Source organism: Chiloscyllium punctatum, chromosome 25, assembly GCF_047496795.1.
Source record: "Chiloscyllium punctatum isolate Juve2018m chromosome 25, sChiPun1.3, whole genome shotgun sequence".
NCBI classification, from domain to species: Eukaryota; Metazoa; Chordata; class Chondrichthyes; order Orectolobiformes; family Hemiscylliidae; genus Chiloscyllium; species Chiloscyllium punctatum.
The window spans coordinates 55,274,269-55,294,111 of record NC_092763.1 but is presented as its reverse complement, the minus strand read 5'-3'; the positions used below and the strand labels follow the sequence as shown (position 1 = coordinate 55,294,111).

At 40.3% G+C, this 19,843-nt stretch overlaps 1 protein-coding gene across 5 annotated transcripts in view; it reads right to left on the bottom strand.

Annotated features, from left to right (window-relative positions):
• tenm1 (teneurin transmembrane protein 1) overlaps window positions 1-19,843 on the bottom strand; it is a 2,368,941-nt gene that overhangs the window by 231,463 nt on the left and 2,117,635 nt on the right. For all 5 annotated transcript variants that reach the window (XM_072595290.1, XM_072595294.1, XM_072595295.1 and 2 more), the window contains 2 exons: window positions 2,148-2,362; window positions 874-1,084 (listed from right to left, as the gene is read on the bottom strand). In XM_072595290.1, coding sequence (XP_072451391.1) covers window positions 874-1,084; window positions 2,148-2,362 — 426 coding nt within the window. The remainder of the gene's footprint in view (window positions 1-873; window positions 1,085-2,147; window positions 2,363-19,843) is intronic.

Genomic DNA, 19,843 nt, shown 5'->3' with positions numbered 1-19,843 from the left:
GGATAATCAATGTGGCATTGGATGTTACGAATCTAACTTATGTGGGAAAAGTTAAAGAATTTCTACTTCCTTTCACTGAAAAATCAGGCTTCAAAGGAACCTAATTGAAGGCTCATGATTAATAAAATTGACCTGTATAATAACTGAACCCTTTACTCACATGATCAAGGAGATTTCTAAAAGAGTGATGTCAACATTAAGCAGAATATAAGCAAAATTATTTTACATGGTAGGGTTAAATTCTTCTGAGTGCAATTTTTGGCACACTGATTAATAGGTTCACTCAAGTCTTTGTGTAATTTTAACAAAGATATTTACACATTTATTTAGTTTATTTAAAAATAGTTATTCCTCTTTGAAGAAATTCATTTAAATCTCTGATGCAATAAAGCACCAGATAATAAATCACAACATTTTTGAAGAACAATACATTTAATCAGTAATCTTTAATGATGCATTTGTGTTGGCAGTTGATATCAGAAAATTGCAAATATGCTAATAATATTTGATCCATTACATTTCATGTAAAAAAAACCGTGGGTAACATGCCTGCAATTTTCTGATATTCACTGTTGTTAGGAAGGTTGTGACTGAAACACATTTGAAAATGTTTCTTGGATGTCTTATTGAAACAAATTGCATCAATAAGTCACAGAGACACTGAGTGTTTCTAGAAAGTGTGGAATTAAGAAATATAGTGCAAAGTTGCATGGAGATCAATCAATAATGGAGAGAGATGAATTAAATGTCTGTTTTGTTTTCCTGAAACTTATGTTGTATGTTGTTTATAAATATGCTTTTTAGTTACTGACTTAAAAACCAATGAAACATTTTGTCATGCGTAATTTGAATATGGGTTCAATGGCAACTTACCTATCACAGTAGTAAGCACAAAAACCTGCTCCATCTTTTTCCCATCATTGTAGAAAGCAAAGTGCCAAGTTCCTGGATCCATGTATTCAACGAATCCTGCCTCCTGAAGGGCCATCAGGATCAAATTCTGAGGTGTGTGTTTCAATTTGTCTGGAGGCTTGGTTTCCTGTTTAATCAACTGCTTGCCATCCAGGAGTTTCACAAAATCAAACTGAAGGGGCAAAGTAAACCAGATTTAGTTAACAGTATTCCTTACAACTGATGTGTAGGACTTGTATACACACAACTTTCTTCAGAGTCTGTTCTGTGGTCAGGTTTGCCTCCATTTACTGCATTTCATTAAATGCAAGTAATTCATTTCTACTGATGGATCAGGCAATCAGACTTTCTTGACCATGCACAATAAACTTTATTATTTCTTCTTAGGAGTGCAAGGTAGAACCATTCCACTTCAGAAATAAGTGATATTCTATTTAACTTATTCTCTCTGATAATTGTGTCTCCTGTCAGTTCACCAACACTGCTGTATCTGGCTAATAAATGTTTGGCACTATTTGTGAAGTAACATATTTACGGTATGCAACAATGGACAATCAGAAATGGGAAAAAAAGTCTAAATTTTCCGATTGCTTACTATTCCTTTCACAGTGCTTCGTACAAAATTAACTTTACTCCTTCTAAATTCATAGTTTGACATTGAGAGTTGTATCACTTATTAATAACCAGAGCTCTGGACTAAACATCCAGAAGCCATGAATCCAGAATCAAACTAAGGCATTTGAGAATCTGAATTTAGTATTACAAAACTTGAAAATTACAAAAAAAAGCTGATATCAATAAAAGTGCCCACTAAGCTATGTGGCTGTCAAGTTGATTTACAAATCTTTTTCATAAAAGAAACCCTGATGTCCTTCTGGACTGTACGTGATTCTACTCCTACATTAATGTTGTGAACACATATTACCAATTGAAATGGCCTGATAAAGTATTCACTGTATAACAGCACAGCAGATTATATCACACATTTTACAAAAGCTGAAGACCATAGGAATGGGTAATAATAGCTATCTTTTCTAACAGTGCCAACATCCTAAGAATTCCTTTTTTAAAAAATGCAAAAAATAAAATATCCCCAACAATAAGTTAATTCACAATTTTGGAATGGCATAGTGCTCAGTGAACATGCTTAATTGCTGAACCGCTTCATATATACGCAAGATAACTTCTACTTACTTGTACCTGATGTCAATCCATCAATTAAATTATCCCATTACCTGGGTGTGTGTGGGTGGAAGGTTCCGTCGACCATAAATTCCTAATAAGGCATCTTTTGCCAATGACACATTGAATTTCAGATAGAGGGACTGTTCTGTGATGACTTGGAACCGCCAGAACAGACCCGGAGGAATGGTCTGCATGACCTGTGTTCCAATATCTACTTCTCCTGTGTCAATGGCTCTGCCTCGCTGCAACACATTCACAGATTTTCCTGAAGGAAATACAGAACAGGTAGCATTTACACTCAGATTAAGTAAACAGTACAGCCACAGTTCTTAATTGGAAATTGCCATTTTTAAACATTTTATTCCCATTTGCACTAAAGTGGAATCACTTCAGAATTATGCTGTACCAATCTGTTCTTAGTCATTTATAGAACAGATTAATCAGATTCAACTTGCCTGTCGATCAGAAATCTTTCAATCCGCCAACAGATTTCCCAGTTTTTTTTCAATAATCTCTGCTGCCCTGTAGTCATTGACTCCCTTCAAGGTGTGAGAGTAATCCTCCAGTATCTGGCCCAAGTGTCCATGATTTATGCACTATTGAGAGAGTTGGAAAGCTCACCTGACAACTACACATCATCTCTTCCAGAAAAGGGAATATGGTATGTGTTCAAAATTATTTTTAGTTTCCTAATCACATGAAAACTGAAGTCAGATATAAGCTCCCAAGCTGGCTCTGATGAACCAAATCAGTGAAAACCAGAAATTACATTTTGAATGTCTTTTCCCCTGGATTTTCACAGCTCAGGGCTCTAGACTTCATCACCTAACACTTGTGATGGTTAGAGATTTCAATTTTTCACACTCTCAATATCAACTCATTTAGAATCAACAGTGAAACATTTCATAGTCAATTGTACTCAAGACTGTTAAAAACCACCCAACACCAGGTTATAGTCCAAAAGGTTTATTTGGAAGCACTAGCTTTCGGAACACCGCTCCTTCATCAGGTGGCTGTGGAGGTTAAGATCATGCTCACAGAATTTATGTCCAAAGGAGTCCAGTGTCATGGAGATGTGATACAGTAAACAATCTTAGATTAAAACTTTCATCTTTTACAATGAGATATGCTGGTTTCTGTTCTTTGATATGTAAATCCCAGAACTTCTTTTAAATTGCATTCTCAAGATAGCACAGCTTTCTAAACAGTAGATGTGATGTTTGTCAGTGTCCCAATGCTATGTCAAACTGACAGACTTCATACCTATTGTTTAAAAAGCTGAGCTAACTTGAGAATGTAACTTAAAAGAAGTCCTGGGATTTACATATCAAAGAACAGAAACCAGCATATCTCATTATCAAAGATGAAAGTTTTAATCTTAGATTGTTTACTGTATCACATCTCTATGACACTGGACCTTTTTGGTTATAACTTCTGTGAGCACTGTCTTCACCTCCACAACCAGCTAATGAAGGACTGGTGCTCTGAAAGCTGCTGTGTCCAAATAAACCTGTTGGACTATAACCTGGTGTTGTGTGATTTTTAAACTTTGTCTCACAGTCCAACACCGGCATCTCCAAGTCACAACTCCATGCAGAGTTCAGCATTCAGTGGAAAACAATGTATGTGGAAAGAAATGATTACTTGAAATAGTTTATCTTTGGAGATTCTCAGGGTTGATTCTTCACCATACATAGTTTGTTTTGACAGATTTCCCACCTGACAGTTCGTCCATCTGAAAGGCTTGTAACTAGTTGAGCTAGAAGTTCTTGAGAGTACCCATTGTTGTAGGCGATGAGCTTGTAGAAGTGGCAGGGAACATAATGCCATGAGTTTCTGTTCCCTGACAGCTGGAATATGTTGGTGAGCATGGGCAACAAAGGGGATGCTAGCGTAGAAGGAAAAGGGGGAAAAAAACACAATCTCCACAAAGCTCTCCGTGTCTGTTTTCAAGTATTGGGTTTCATGAGCATGGAAAAACTGAACTGGCCAGATCGAAACCTGACAGTTAGCATTTGCTGGAAAGAATGCATATTGCCAAGGTCTTTTACCTTGTACCTATCGGGACAAACACATGAATGCCAATTTTCAAATTATCACAGCAATTTGCACTACTGGAAGATAAAGGTTCCCCAATGCTTGGCAAGTTGATTCTGATTAAGTGGGGAGAAATCTATCGGAATAATGGTTCTTCAAGCTCCTGGATAATTCAGAAAAGATGCAATGCTTGTTTTTTTTATTTGCAGAGAATGGGTCCCTGCTTGTCTATATATGTCACTTTTAGCAAGCATAAACCATATTACTACGGCTTAAGTAAGCCATGCAAAGAACTTCTTCCGTTAAAGTTATATCCTTATTAAACTGGGAAGCAAGTTTTCAATTTATTTCAAAGGCTGAATGTCACTTGAGCTCAACCTACCAACATTGAAAGTTGTGATTCAGTTTTTCTTAGCAACTGTAGCTTGACAAAGTCAAATAATGTTTTCTATAAATACGTAAGGATAGTGGCAAGTTGAACATAGCCAAAATTAGGGTGCTCTAATCTAGGTAACTATAACTCCAAATTTCTAATTAATATTATCAAATGCACAATATTCAATGACTGCAGATTGTGAAAATCTGAAACAAAAACAGAAATTGTTGTAGAAACTCAGCAGATCTGGCAGCACCTGTGAGAGGAAGCACAGTTAACATTTCAAGTCCAGTGACTCTCCTTCAAAACATCTTCAATATTCAGTTTGCAAGGACCCAAGGATGGTGGAATCGCATGCTCTCTCCTGGAGTGAGGCGGCATTCGATAAGTCCTCCACCGTATTAGTATCCATAATTGGTGGGCCTTTGGACAGCCTTCTCACTCTGTACTGGGAGACTAATGCCCAATTAAATACTTTATTCTGCTGCTGCTGGTGTTAACCGAGCAGTAGGTGGCATGCTTGACTTTCAGCATGCATGACCAGCAATGCTGGCATACTTGCTTGCCAGCCTCAGGGAGATTACTTGTTCAATAGCATCCAATGGAGTGATCCAGCACCTGAAGGGTGATCCACTGAGAGCTACTGACTCCACCCTTGCTGCCAACTCCTCTGTGAACTAGCTCCTGCCATTATATATGTGTGGCCTAGGTCTCAGGTGTTAGTTCTTGCAGGACATTGCTTCCCCATTGTGTTCCTTTCAGAAGAGTTACGAGCCTCCAGTTGTTCAACAATTCTTGGGAGGCAATACTTCCAACCCACGGTCCTGATCACAAAGAAAGGCCCACTGTCAGCGATTGGATGTCTGACTGGAATGTACCACTTACCTAGAAAAATGAACAGATCTCACTTGTTCTTCAGAAACTGTCTGGCACTAGATTCCTCCTAATGTATGATTGATAGTAGAAACATTCATTTCATTGCATCTCATTTACAAAGAACAAAGAGAACAAAGAACAGTACAGCACAAGAATAGGTCCTATGGCCCACCAACATCGCACCAACACACAGAGTCACAGAGATGTACAGCACAGGAACAGACCCTTTGGTCCAACTCGTCCATGCCAACCACATATCCTAACTTAATCTAGTCTTATTTTTCAGCACTTGGCCCATATCCTTCTATACCCTTCCTACTCATGTACCTATCCAGATGCATTTTAAATGTTGTAATTGTACCAGCCTCCACCACTTCCTCTGGCAGCTCATTCCATACATGCACCATACTCTGCGTGAAAAAGTAGCGACTTAAGTCCCTTTTAAGTCTTTCCCCTCTCATCCTAAACCTATGCCTTCTTGCTCTTGTCTCCCCATCCGAGAGAAAAGTTCATGTCTATTTATCCTATCCATGTCCCTCATGATTATATAAAGCTCGATAAGGTCACCCCTCAGCCTCTGACGCTCCAGGGAAAACAGTCCCAGCCTATTCAGCCTCTCCCTGAGCTCAAATCCTCCAATCCTGACAACATCCTTGTGAATCTTTTCTGAACCCTTTCAAGTTACACAACATTCTTCCAATAGGAAGGAGACCAGAATTGCACACAATATTCCGAAAGTAGCCTAATCAATGTCCTTTACAGCCATAACATGACCTTTCAACTCCCATACTCAATGCTCTGACCAATAAGAGAAACCATACCATACATCGTCTTCACTATCCTATCTACCTGTGACTCTACTTTCAAAGGACTACAAATCTTCAGTCCAAGGTATCTTTGTTCAGCAACACTCCCCAGGACCTTACCATTAAGTGTATAAGTCCTGCTAAGATTTGCTTTTCCAAATTCAGGATATTTGAGGTGCCCTACTGTCACAATTTTGGTCTTTTTACAAGGTTATTATGCCCTTGAGAGGGGCTAATTGGTCAGGGTCCTACTAGGCTGGGTTCAAAAGGTTTATTGAGGCCCTTTTTGTTTACCCCGAATAGATAATGCCTTCAGCCTAAGGATTTCATGTCTTAAAAAAAAAGGTATAATCAAAGGGGAATAGCCAGCTAGCTGTGTAGTTATCCTGCATTTAGATTAGAGTTTTTGATTCAGTTCAGCAGCAGTCTGTGTGAAGAAAGGCTGCTGGGGAAAGTCGAGCCAGGTACTCCCTCTCTTTATCTCTCGCTCTTTCTCGCTCTCTCTCTCTAATGTTAAGCCTGTAAGCCCTGGCTTGTTTCATTTTTACTCTTTGTGCAGAGGTATGTATTTATTGGAGCTGTTGCAAGTATTTTCAGAACAGCATCATTAAGTCGGGATAGTCTGTCGGGTTTTTGGATAGGATAAGTATTCTATTTTTTATTCTTTGTGTTTCATTCCATAATTTTGTAAATAAATTCTGCTTGTTTAAAACTTGGCAGTCAGATCTGCTAATTCACTCTGGGAATATCTACTACATACTAAAATCAAGAGTAAAGTCACGGTCTGGGCTACCTGCTTAAAAATGTTTTGAGGGGTCAGGCCTGTTCCATAACACTATTCTCTCCTTAGTTACTCTTTTCTCCTTAATGTATTTATAAAATCTGTTTGGATTCTCCTTAACCTTATTTTTCTTAACTAAAACCACAATTAGTTGAGTCATCCAGCATTCCCTACACCTGCCAGCCTTTCCTTTTACGCTACAGGAATATACCGTCTCTGGACTCTCATTATCTCATTTTTGACGGCTTTTAATTTTCCAGTCATCCCTTTACCTACAAACAAATGTCCCCAGTCAGCTTTTGAAAGTTCTTGCCTAACGCGGTCAAAATTGGCCTTCCCCCAATTTACAACTTCAACTTCTAGCTTGTTAAAAGTCACATAACACCAGGTTATAGTCCAACAGGTTTATTTGAAAGCACTAGCTTTCGGAGCGATGTTCTTTCATCAGATGGTTGTGGAGTATAGGATCATAAGACAAAGAATTTATAGCAAAACCTTTGGTTCGATTCTAGCCTTAGGCGACTGTCTGTGTGGAGTTTGCACATTCTCCCCGTGTGCGTGTGGGTTTCGTCTGGGTGCTCCGGTTTCCTCCCACAGTCCAAAGATATGCAGGCCAGGTGAATTGGTCATTATAAATTGCCCATTGTGTTAGGTGCATAAGTCAGAGGGAAATGGGTCTGACCTGTTGTTCTTTCCAGCACCACACACATGACTCTAATCTCCAGTATCTGCAGTCCTCACTTTCTCCCTGTTCTTTCTTTTCATTTTACTGGCCTTAGTTTCTTACTCCTCCTTGATCATTTTACTTGCTGACCTACTGCTCTGATTCCTATTCCCCTATCACATGAGTTTAAACCCTCCTAAGTGGCACTTGCAAACCTCCCTGTCAGGATTTGGTGCCCCTCCTACACAAGCTCTTGAGCCAGGTATGGAACTATATCATCTTCATATTCAAAGCCTCACAGGAAGTAATCCTGATTAGTGGAAACTGTTCTCTTTCCACATCATTTGAACATCTCCATTGAATCTCACCTCCACCCTCACAGGAGGAGAGTGGAGCAGCTTGTCCACAGAACTAATGTCCCTCACCATCCCACGAGGTTAGACGATTTGAGCTAGAGGGAAAGGCTGCTTAGGCTGGGGCTGTTTTCCCAGGAGCATCGAAGGCTGAGAGCTGACCTTATAGAGGTTTATAAAATCATGAGGGGCATGGATAGAGTATATAGATAAGACCTTTCTCTCAGGGTGTGGTGGAGGAGTCTAGAACTGGAGGGCATAAGTTTAGGATGAGAGGGCAAAGATTTAAAAAGCACCTAAGAGGCAACTTGTTCACGCAAAGGGTGTTGTGTATATAGAATGAGATGCCAGAAGAAGTGGTAGAGGCTGGTACAATTACAGCAATTAAAAGGCATCTGGATGGGTATATGAATAGGGAGGGTTTAAAGGGATGTGGGCCAAGTGCTGACAAATGGGACTAGATTTATTTAGGATATCTGATCGACAAAAAAAAAATAATGTTGCCAGTGGATCCAAAGAAAGGGAATTAATGGAATGCTTACAGGATGGCTTTTTGGAACAGCTTGTCATGGAGCCCACAAGGGAGCAGGCTATTCTGGACCTAGTGCTACGTAATGAACCAGACTTTATAAAAAATCTTAAAGTAAGGGAACACTTAGGAAGCAGCGATCATAATATGGTAGAGTTCAGTCTGCAGTTTGAAAGAGAGAAGGCAAAATCGGATGTAATGATGTTACAGTTAAACAAAGGTAATTATGAGGGCATGAGAGAGGAACTGATAAAAATAGATTGGAAGCAGAGCCTAACAGGGAAGACAGTAGAGCAAAAATGGCAAGAGTTTGTGGGTATAATTGAGGACACTGTACAGAGGTTCATCCCCAAGAAGAGAAAGATTATCCAGGGAGGGATTAGACAGCCATGGCTGACACAGGAAGTCAGGAAATCTATCAAAGAAAAAGAGAGATCCTATAAAGTGGCCAAGAGCACTGGGAAATCAGAAGATTGGGAAGGCTACAAAAACAAACAGAGGATAACAAAAAGAGAAATAAGGAAGGAGAGGATCAAATATGAAGGTAGGCGAGCCAGTAATGTTAGAAATGATAGTAAAAGTTTCTTTCAATACATAAGAAACAAATGACAGGCAAAAGTAGACATTGGACCACTTCAAACTGATGCTGGAAGGCTAGTGATGGGAGATAAGAAAATAGCTGGAGAACTTAATAAGTACTTTGCATCAGCGTGTCCAACGGAGATTCACACGGATGATCCCTGGAATGGTAGGTCTAACATATGAGGAAGGGCTGAGGATCCTGGGATTGTATTCATTGGAGTTTAGAAGATTAAGGGGAGATCTAATAGAAACTTATAAGATAATACATGGCTTGGAGAGGGTGGATGCTAGGAAATTGTTTCTGTTAGGCGAGGAGACTAGGACCTGTGGACACAGCCTTAGAATTAGAGGGGGTCAATTCAGAACAGAAATGCAGAGACATTTCTTCAGCCAGAGAGTGGTGGGCCTGTGGAATTCATTGCTGCAGAGTGCAGTGGAGGCCGGGACGCTAAATGTCTTCAAGGCAGAGATTGATAGATTCTTGTTGTCACAAGGAATTAAGGGCTACGGGGAGAATGCGAGTAAGTGAAGTTGAAATGCCCATTAGCCACGATTGAATGGCGGAGTGGACTCGATGGGCCGAATGGCCTTACTTCCGCTCCTATGTCTTATGGTCATATGGTCTTATGGACATGGACAATTTGGACTGAAGGGTCTGTTTCCATGCTGTATATCTCTATGACTCTATTACAACCCTTGAGGTCATGCTTTTCAACTTGCTACCTATGTCCCTCTGCAAGACCTTATCTCTTCAGGTCATTATTTCCAATTTGGAACACAATCTCTGGCTGTTTACCCCCTTCCTTCAGAATATCCTATGCCTGCTCAGACACATCTGTGACTCTGGCACCAAGAAGGCAACATACCATCCTGGAGTCTTGATTACAGCCTTAGAAATGCTTATCTGTGCCCCTTACTATAGAATCCTCTATTACTACTGCTTGTTCATACTTTAACCCTCCCTGCTGGACAATATAGCCAGTCATGGTGCCACTGATGTAGCTGTTGCTGCTGCTTACCCCTGAGAGGCCATATCACCTGAAAATATATCTGTATGGCCACAGGGGACTGCCTGCCCACACTTACTCATCATCTTGGTGGTCATCCAACTCTTATGTCTGTGTAGCCTTTACTGGTAGCATGACCAGTTCACTAAACACGCTATCCATGACCTTTCCAATCTCATGGATGCTCCATAATTAGTCCATCTGCAGCTCCAGGTGCTCCATGCTGCAAATCAGGAGCTGAAAAAATTTCCTGCAGAAGTAGTCACCTTGGAAACTGGAAATGTCCCCAATTCCTCACATATTGCAGGAGGAGCATTCCATGGAGCTGGGTTCTCCTGCCATTTCAAACTTTATCGACTTAACTCAGCCTTATCAACTGCAGACATGTATCCAGGAACTGATTACACAACCGGAGCCACTTGTGACCATACTCAGGTCCCTCATTCCTACTGTCTACTCCTAGCAGCCTACAACAACAAAACGTACGTAACTTCTCGCTCTCTCTCCAAACATTCCTCACTCAGTCTGCAAACCTCCAGAGCTTTGCCCCTACATTCAGCTCCACATTCACTCTGACTGACCCCACTCCTCAGGTATTTATCCGACTGTTTGCCCCAGGTTCAATCTGACTGACCCTGTTCTTCAGGTATTAATCTTGCTGCCACTGTTCACCCCCAGACCACTCTGACTGACCTCGATTCTTGGGTATTTAATCTGCTTCTACTGTTCACTCCCAGGTTCATTCTCCTTCACTCTGTTGCTGCTCAGACTGACCCTATTTCTGTCCACATCTGCACATTTCCAACAATTTCACTTTTTAACATTTCTTAATGCCAGACGACAAAACATAAACAAAGGATCTATTTTTAACCTAAATGCATTAATTAATTCACAATTCTGTTTTTTAATTGGGGGGGGTGGGGGCGCAGTGGAGCGGGTTGTGTGGAGGAGTTGAATCACAGAATCTGTAGGGGATTGTTTCTTCTGTGAGTTAGTTGTGATGTCCTCAAGAAATATGTGGACCCTAGATTGTCTGTACTCACATTCTCTGAACTGAAAGATTGTCCATTGGTGTTTTTGTGACTTGAAATGTTGTTTTTTGTTAACCACCAAAGTATAGTTAAGTATGGTAACTTTAGTTTCCACAGACTCAAGGATCTTAATTGGTTGAGCAGAATAAGCAGTTGTTTTCTGAATACCCAGCACTTGGTACAATTTACCAGCCGTGCAGTTTTAAATTAGCTTTATGTCAGATAATCACTGGAGTCAAGCTGCCGGCACTCTTTCCAAGAAATTGTCATTTTTAAATTGGAAAAAGGTGTAAAAGTGTTATCTGCACATGCTGAGAACCTGATGATTTAGAAATCAAATTGCTCAATTCTGAACCTGCAGTGAACTTTATCATTTTGGGAGTACTCTTCATTATCGGTCAATCTCCCTTATTTTCAGACTGTGTGATGGTGGGAGGAGCGTACTTTACAATAATAGTTAAGCAAGCTTCCACATTACAATTCACTACATCAAGACAACAGAAGAAACTTTGTTTATCTTCAATTTTCCTGTGCAATTTAACCCTACCTTAAATGAATAATGAACACTCAAGTCTCAGAAGGTAGCTTGACTTTTCACAATTAACCTCCTTTACAATAATGATGTTTGATGGTATGATCTCAGGGTGTATTAACATGAATGCAACTTTTAAATAAAAGCAATTTGGATGATTTTTACTTCATCATTTCTTCCAATTTCTTGTTGTTGGCGTATAAGCCTGTAAATTATACTTTGCAAGTTTTATTCTACGATCATTTACATTTCATCAGACACACTGCATTATTCTCATTCCTGAATGACATAGGCAATAGAGACTCAGTTGGGAAAATATGGCAAGATTTGGAAAAATTAGAATCTTGATGTCAAGGTAAAAATTGGTGGTTTCCCACCCAAGATTTGAACAGTGAGATAAGAATCTCACGAGAGTGTGGCAAGAGGCAAATTTGCATTCATTTACATCTCATTAATAATCTCAGCTCATTTACATGCATTTCCTATTCTTCCACATGGCAAAGAGAAACTAGATGATGACAATTCATGACATGGAAGCCTGGTCAGGTAATTGCTCCTCTGGGCCTCCATTTTGAAAAACAGTTCTCAACTATTGGGGTTGGGAGGTTATGTAGCAGCTGTACAGGACATTAGATTAGATTATTTACAGTGTGGAATCAGGCCCTTTGGGCCAACAAGTCCACACCGACCCGCAGAAGCACAACCCACCCAGATCCATTCCCCTACATTTATCCCTTCATCTAACACTACGGGCAAATTAGCATGGCCAATTCACCTAACCTGCACATTTTTGGACTGTGGGAGGAAACCGGAGCACCCGGAGGAAACCCACGCAGACACGGGGAGAATGTGCAACTCCACACAGTCAGTCGCCTGAGATGGGAATTGAACCCGGGTCTCTGGTGTTATGAGGCAGCAGTGCTAACCACTGTGCCACCGTGCCGCCACCGTTAGGCCACTTTTGGAATATTGCATGCAATTCTGGTCTCCCTGCTATAGGAAGGATTTTCTGAAACTTGAAAAGGCTTCGGAAAAGATTTATGAGGTTGTTGCTCGGGTTGGAGGATTTAAGCTACTGGGAGAGGCCGAATAGGCTGGGGCTATTTTCTCTGGAGCATCAGAGGCTAAAAGGTAATTTTGTGCAGGTTTACAAAATCATGAGGGGCATGGATAGGGTAAATTTTCACTGGAGTGGGGAAAATCTAGACAGCACAGGTTTAAGGTGAGAAGGGAAAGATTTAGAAGTGACCTAAGGGGCAATCTTTTCATGCAGAACATGGTGTGTGTGTGGAATGAGCTGCCAGAGGAACTAGAGAAGGCCTGTACAAGTATAACATTGAAAAAGCATCTGTATGGGTATATGAGTAGGAAGGGTTTAGAGGGATTTGGGCCAATCACCAGGGAACAGTTGGACTGCAGGGTCTGTTTCGATTGTTTACAACTCTATGACTCTATAACATCTCAAGGTGTGGTTGGACAGCCACTTGGGACAATCAGGGTTAGATGTTCCATATCACTGCAGTCTGCAGAGTGGTCTACAGTTCAGCCCTGCAGATCCAGTGCAACTAGTTCTGGATTTGTGGTAAATCAGTCTAGAAGCTGCACAGAGATAATCAGGAGCCCAACAGTTCGGCCTGGCTGGCTGAGATCGGGATGGGGAATTAGGCAATGGTCAGTGGGCAATGGGGGTCTGTTCATTGTATGTCAAAGAGGGCTGTCCAGCCACAGCTGTGTCAGTTTTTGGGGTTGGAGACAGCATACTGAGATGCAGAGGGGACAATAATTGTGAAGGGAGACTACTCGCTATACAAGGGTGGAAAACTGTACTGTAAGAGAGGACTGGGTTACTTCAGGACTGTGGAAGTCATTGATGTTCACAACCATCCTGGCGTTTTGGAGACATTGAAGCACAAAGCTTGGTAGGGCTAAGCTGCAGGAGGGGGCAAGGATAGGAGATGAAGACTTAAGTGAGAGTGTTGCATGGGATCATGTTGAAGCTCAGAACCTTTGGTGTCAATGGGGATTGCAAGGAAGAAAGGAACATCCATATTGTGGGATCCCTTGATTATCAGACTGTACCTGTCGTTCACTCTGCTGAGGGTCACCTATGTTATCTCCCATCCTCAATCAAATTGTAAACGTGCAATGGAAATGGAAAGTAGCTGCAACCCACACTTAATCAGGGACTTGCACAGGTTGAAGATATTTGTCATCATAATCTCCTGCATGTGAGATGCATGCAGTGCTGAATTGTGTAGGATAAAAACCCTGGCCACAAGCCATCCTAACCATGTTACTGGTCATACAGATTGATCATAGTCATCTCTGTGAAATAATGAGATAATTCAGAAAGTCAATCCAAGATCTCATAGGCTTTATAAGGCAAGGAGCTGATATCCTTTTACCTTGAACTGCAAGTATTTGCCAACATGTTTTTCTATGAAATGCTCCCTTTCTTGGGTGATGTGGGTTGGAAGACTATTGTTTTGCAAGTGCTGCAAAATTGAAATAAGGTTCCCTATGTCTAAGGTTTAGGTAAATGTATTCCACGGCCCTGCTCTTTAGAGTCCTCCATGTCCCATTGTAAGGAGGGCTATGCTTAGCATAATTTGTGTGAGACGCAAATTAGATTAGATTACCTACAGTGCGGAAACAGGCTTTTCAGCCCAACAAGTCCACAATGACCCTCCGAAGAGTAACCCACTCAATCCCATTTCCTTCTGGCTAATGCACCCAACACTGTGGGCAATTTAGCAATGCCAATTCACCTGAATTGCATATCTTTGGACCTGTGGGAAGAAACCCACGCAGACACAGGGAGAATATGCAAACTCCACACAAACAGTCACCCAAGGCTGGAATCGAACCCGGGACACTGGTACTGTGAGGCAGCAGTGCTAACCACTGAGCCACCATGCCACCCACAAATGCTCACTGCTCAGATAATTAAGGACCCGTTCTGTTTCCTATATTCCCTACACAATCTCACTTGGACCATGGTGAATGGATCAAGCCACAACAGGCTCATTGTTGATGTTGCCATGATGCTATAAAGGTACAGAAAAATCAAGAAGCTACAAATGATCCCAAAAACCCAAGACTGACAACAACCTCCAGCAGGTGCCGAATACCCTCTACAAGCAAATGTTGCAGATGAAAGTGCCTTCAATTGAAGAGAGATGTAGGTGGAACAGTGTCTATCTATCCTTTTTCTCCAGCTGACGGAGGGATTTGTGTGACTGACTCCTTCTCTCAATCCTCAACTCAAACGTATTAATGCTGCCAGCAAAGTAATTTGTGCTCACAACATATAATTTTGTCTCCCCGTGCCAAGTTTGGTGCTGCAGCATGAGCAGTAGGTGATGTCAGCATTGCTGGCACCTCCCAGGTGAAACACGCTACAGACCATACACAGGTCACAATGAGAACACCATAATGAAATGCAAATGTCATCAACAGAAAAGTTTCCATTTACTAAAATGTACAAGTTATCTGTCATCATCAGTACCACAATTTTGAAAACTATGCTAGGTATGCTGGGAGCTACCATGGTCCTTGAAAACATTCATGTTCCTCTTTCATTTCAATGGTTGGATGCCTTCCAAGGCTGGTCACTGGGACACCCTGCAACCGTGGCTGATGAATCTTTTTTGGAACCATCTGACTGAGACTAAGTGTAGATAAAATGCAGAACATTCTTCAACCAGGGCCTTTATGGAGAAATTGATAAACTGCCTGAAGATAGTTTCAATGTTTCAGTCAGTTGGGGATGGGGGATTTGCAGGACACTCCAGACAGAGAATACTGTATAATCTGAGCAGGCTGTGCTCTGCAGAACTCGAGCAAAGTGGGCATATGGTGGATGCTAAAGTGTGGCAGTGGCCTCCTGAGGAGGAAGATAAGGACAATCAGCAGGAGGAATACCATCTTTAGCATGATAGAGTCTGTCGCATTGGGCATAACAAGGCAAACTGAACTTAATTGACATCCAGCTCCAATGGATGTGGGATAGGTGCAGTAATTACTCATTGACTGTAAATTTATTGTCACTGAAAGGCAAGCAGTCCTTGTTTGTTTCCAGAAGCAAATGCAGCTTTTTTTGTTTGTTTTTCTTCACTTTTGTTGAATAAAAATGAACATTTTCAACTTATGGCTTTCCAGCATATGATGCTCTTACATTGAATAATGACAAGCTGTTACACTATGCTGGGTGTTAGGCAAAGAGTAGCACTCGCATAAAAAAGGTTCCCATCTGATATGCGCTAACGATGGGTAGCCTGCATAGCTTGATTCTTGTATCTGCAATTACTATGAAGTGTGATAGAGTGAGGTGCTTGACCTTAAGTCTGATGCTGAGTACTTCTATCATGGGTGAGTGCCCCATAGAGGCATGGTGCAAACATAATGAGGCGAGCAATGTAAAATTGCAAGAGAAAATTTATTTACATTCACAGTGCAGAACCCTCCATGATCCTCCCCAAAGTTCACACTTTGAATTTTTTCCAAAAATCATCTATCTTATAATTCACATTGGTCATCATGTGAAAGGTAGATAAAAAAAATATTGATTACTGCCCCTTACTGTCTGCCACTTTTAGAAAATGTCACTGTGTTTGAAACATTACCCTTACTGGTAGGAGGATTTGGATCTTTGGACCCAGGCCTTAGTAATTATGGCACATGTTTAAAACAGGAATAGGAGAAAGAAGATATTAGGGATTCAACTCCTAATTGCCAATAAATTTTGAGGAAACAAATGAAGCTTTAGTTTAAAAGGTATAAATTCATTCTGCTCAACAAGTTTGTAATTCTGACACAGCGAAATTTTATTCGAATAAGACTGTGGTACGGTGGCTCAGTGGCTAGCACTGCTGCCTCTCAGCACCAGGTATCCAGGTTCAATTCCAGTCTTGAGTGACTGTATGGAGTTTGTACATTCTCCCCGTGTCTGCGTGCGTTTGCTCTTGGTGCTCAGGTTTCCTCCCACAATCCAAAGATGTGCAGGTTAGGTGAATTGACTGTGCTAAATTGTCCATAGTGTTCAGGGATGTGTAGGTTGGATGCATTAGTCAGAGAATAAATACAGGGGAATGGGTCTGGATGGGTTACTCTTCAGAGGGTTGGTGTGGACTTATTGGGCTGAAGTGCTTGCTTCAACACTGGAGGGATTCTTCTTCTTTAAAGAGGGATTTAAATTATTTATATTTGTAGACCAATTTAGTTTTCCATTATCTATTTTATGTAACCATCTAACACATTGGTCTGCAACAGATGCATGTTTGAAAGATTTCATTTCCAACGTAAATAATCTGGTAATATCAAAGTCCTATGTCACAAAACATTTCCTACGACATGTAAGTAACATGAATGTCTTCAAAATTAAGATTTTAAAAGGGTAGGAAAATGTTGTTCTCAAGAAACATTTTTTTGACCAGATGTGCTACTGTAAAATCAGTAAATTTGTATTAAGGGAACCTAATCTCGACATTTCACATAATGAGAATTAACAACTCAAGCCTAGCACATTATGCTTGAACAAATTACTGTCTTGTACATTCACTGAGGGTCATTTATTACAGACACCACTAAAGGAAACAGTATTATCTTTTGCAGTGCCAAGTTCTCATCCATCGATAACTGGAACAATTCCAATAGTCTGCATATTTTCTCTGTTCTTTTACATATGTTATTTACAAATATTTATCTAAATCCCTTCTAGATAATGTTTGTTATTACTTGCATCAATAATTATTCCTGACAAAGCATTTTACACTCTAATAATCAGCAGAGTGAAAAATTTCCAATCACTACCTTCTCAAGGCATTAAATGCTTGACTTGCCAGAGATGTTGACATCCTGTGAATATGTTTTTTTAAAAGTCCTCAGTCTACATAACTCTTTATTGCATATATGTTTAATATAATCATATGCAAGAACTGCATTCAATATTCCAAAAGCTGTCAATAATGTCCTGTAGAAATTTATTCCTTACATTATATCTAATATTTCCATTTGTCGAGATGATATAGAAGAATCTTGAAATACCACAGATATTGTTAACTTTTCACTCCAAAATGTGCTTTTTTCAAATAAATTTGCTGCAGCTAAATTTTGACAATAGATGTGAATTCAGTCACTTTCTGACAAAGATCTGTGTGGGATTTGTGGAAGGTCACACTATAGAATGTCAAAGAAGTTTCAAACAGAGAGGAAAATGTAAGAGGAAGAAATAATGAGGGGTTGACTGTCCCCTCTCCACAGAGAGCAACCTCTTGAAGAGCTTTAGCGTTTTGACTTGCAAGAATAGATTCAAATGTGAGAGCAATACTCTTCCATGCTTGTCAGTGACTGAATTCCCTAATGTTTGCATTGGTCTGCTGTAAGGTGGACAGTACCCTTGCATTGCAGGCAAAGCAAAAAAGGAACGCTATCATTTTGAATGATGCCAATCAACTATTGCTAGAAGAATCAGAGTAAAAGAGCTACAATCAACCTGCAAATCAGAGAATTTCATAATCGACTGTTCAATTACCAACCTCAACGTTTTTGGTCATCTTCACGACAATGGTTGCACAATTCAACTATTTGTTCTTCATGAACAATTCAGAGACTGATTTTTTTCTTAACTTTTATCTTCTTAGACTGACCTCATTTCTAATCTGAATGTACTTTGCACTACTAGTATTTAATAAAGTCACTCTTCTTGTTAATTCACACATTCCTGGTTAAACGGGCTCCTTTTAAACAAAAATAGAAATTTGGGAGAGGGAAACATGTATCGACAAGTCAAGGAATCCTGATAAATTTAACCTTGCTGCAACCAACAGTGGGGGGCGGGTGAGAAATCTCAAGAAAGCAGTTCACCCCTCATCACCCGAGAGCTAACGAGTTAAGTTATTGTTCGAGGTACTAGCACAGATGTTTGGGCCAAGCTCCTACCCACATCCCACCGCTGTCAAAAAAAGGACACTTATTAGCAATCTATGATTTCTAATCCCAGATCTGTTCCATATTTGTGTTGCCATATATTCTTTAAAACCCTGTATGCTTCAACTTTTTAACAACATTCATTAGAAATGTCTTTTTTGTCTCATATCTATTTTCAGAAGAAATTGTATAAAACATTTATCAGTAGGTACGATCCCCAATGACGTTACCAAACTGATTTATGATCTGGCTAGGTACCAGTAACTTTTGTTTTCCTTTTTAAAGTAGAAAAGTGTTTGAGTTCTGAATAAGAGAATAAAGCCGCAAAATTTGAGCAAACAAACTAAACTTTACCAGACAGGATTTGAAAAGTAAAAGAATCTATGATAAGATGAAGTTTTGGCATCCATGGGCCATGCATTCTTGGACAATGTCACAGGTGGCGATTTTCATGAACAGCAAAAATGCCGACTGCACATGGGTAATGCGTGATATTTTCACAGTTCAGCCACTGATTCCCAAAAAACCATGGATGAGCAAACATTAGTGCAGTAGTGGACAAACATTTCATAATAAGTATGACATGAAAATTTGCTTTACTGTATATATTTGTTATGATTCCTGGACAGATTGCCAAGTTGATGTTATGATCTAGTTCAGTCTGGAAACTTATTTCAAAATAAACTAAGTATGATTATAGGTAGATTTTTAGAGAGATTCCACTCTTAAAAAAAGTTTGCCACACATGAAGTTTGAACGTTAACACAAGCTACAACATATACATATTGTGTCCCAATAATATACTACCTGGGAGGTTTGTTGAGGCAGGTAAACTCATGATCTCTAAAATATATGTTGGGGACCAATTGAAATTTCAACACATTCAAGTCTGGAAAGTGGGATTAGTGTAGATAGGTAAGCATGGACTCAATGTGCTGAAGGTCCCTTCATGTGACTCTATGTCCTCGATTTACCCAGGGATAAACTGTGGTCGAATGTCACACATCAAACAGCAAATGCTGCTATAACAGCAATGCCCCCAGTTACCCATGACACTGTGGGTCACCTAACCTCATTGAAACTTCATCTCCTCTACAAGGGATTACAATCTTTCCCTTTCAAAGACATAGTTTTGAATGCCCCTTAAAAGCCACTTTGTCCTGGACTGCCTCGAATACAGCTCCTTTGCCAATCATTCAGTCTCTTTTCCTGGGGCTGCACTGCCTGGATCTGGAACACACATTC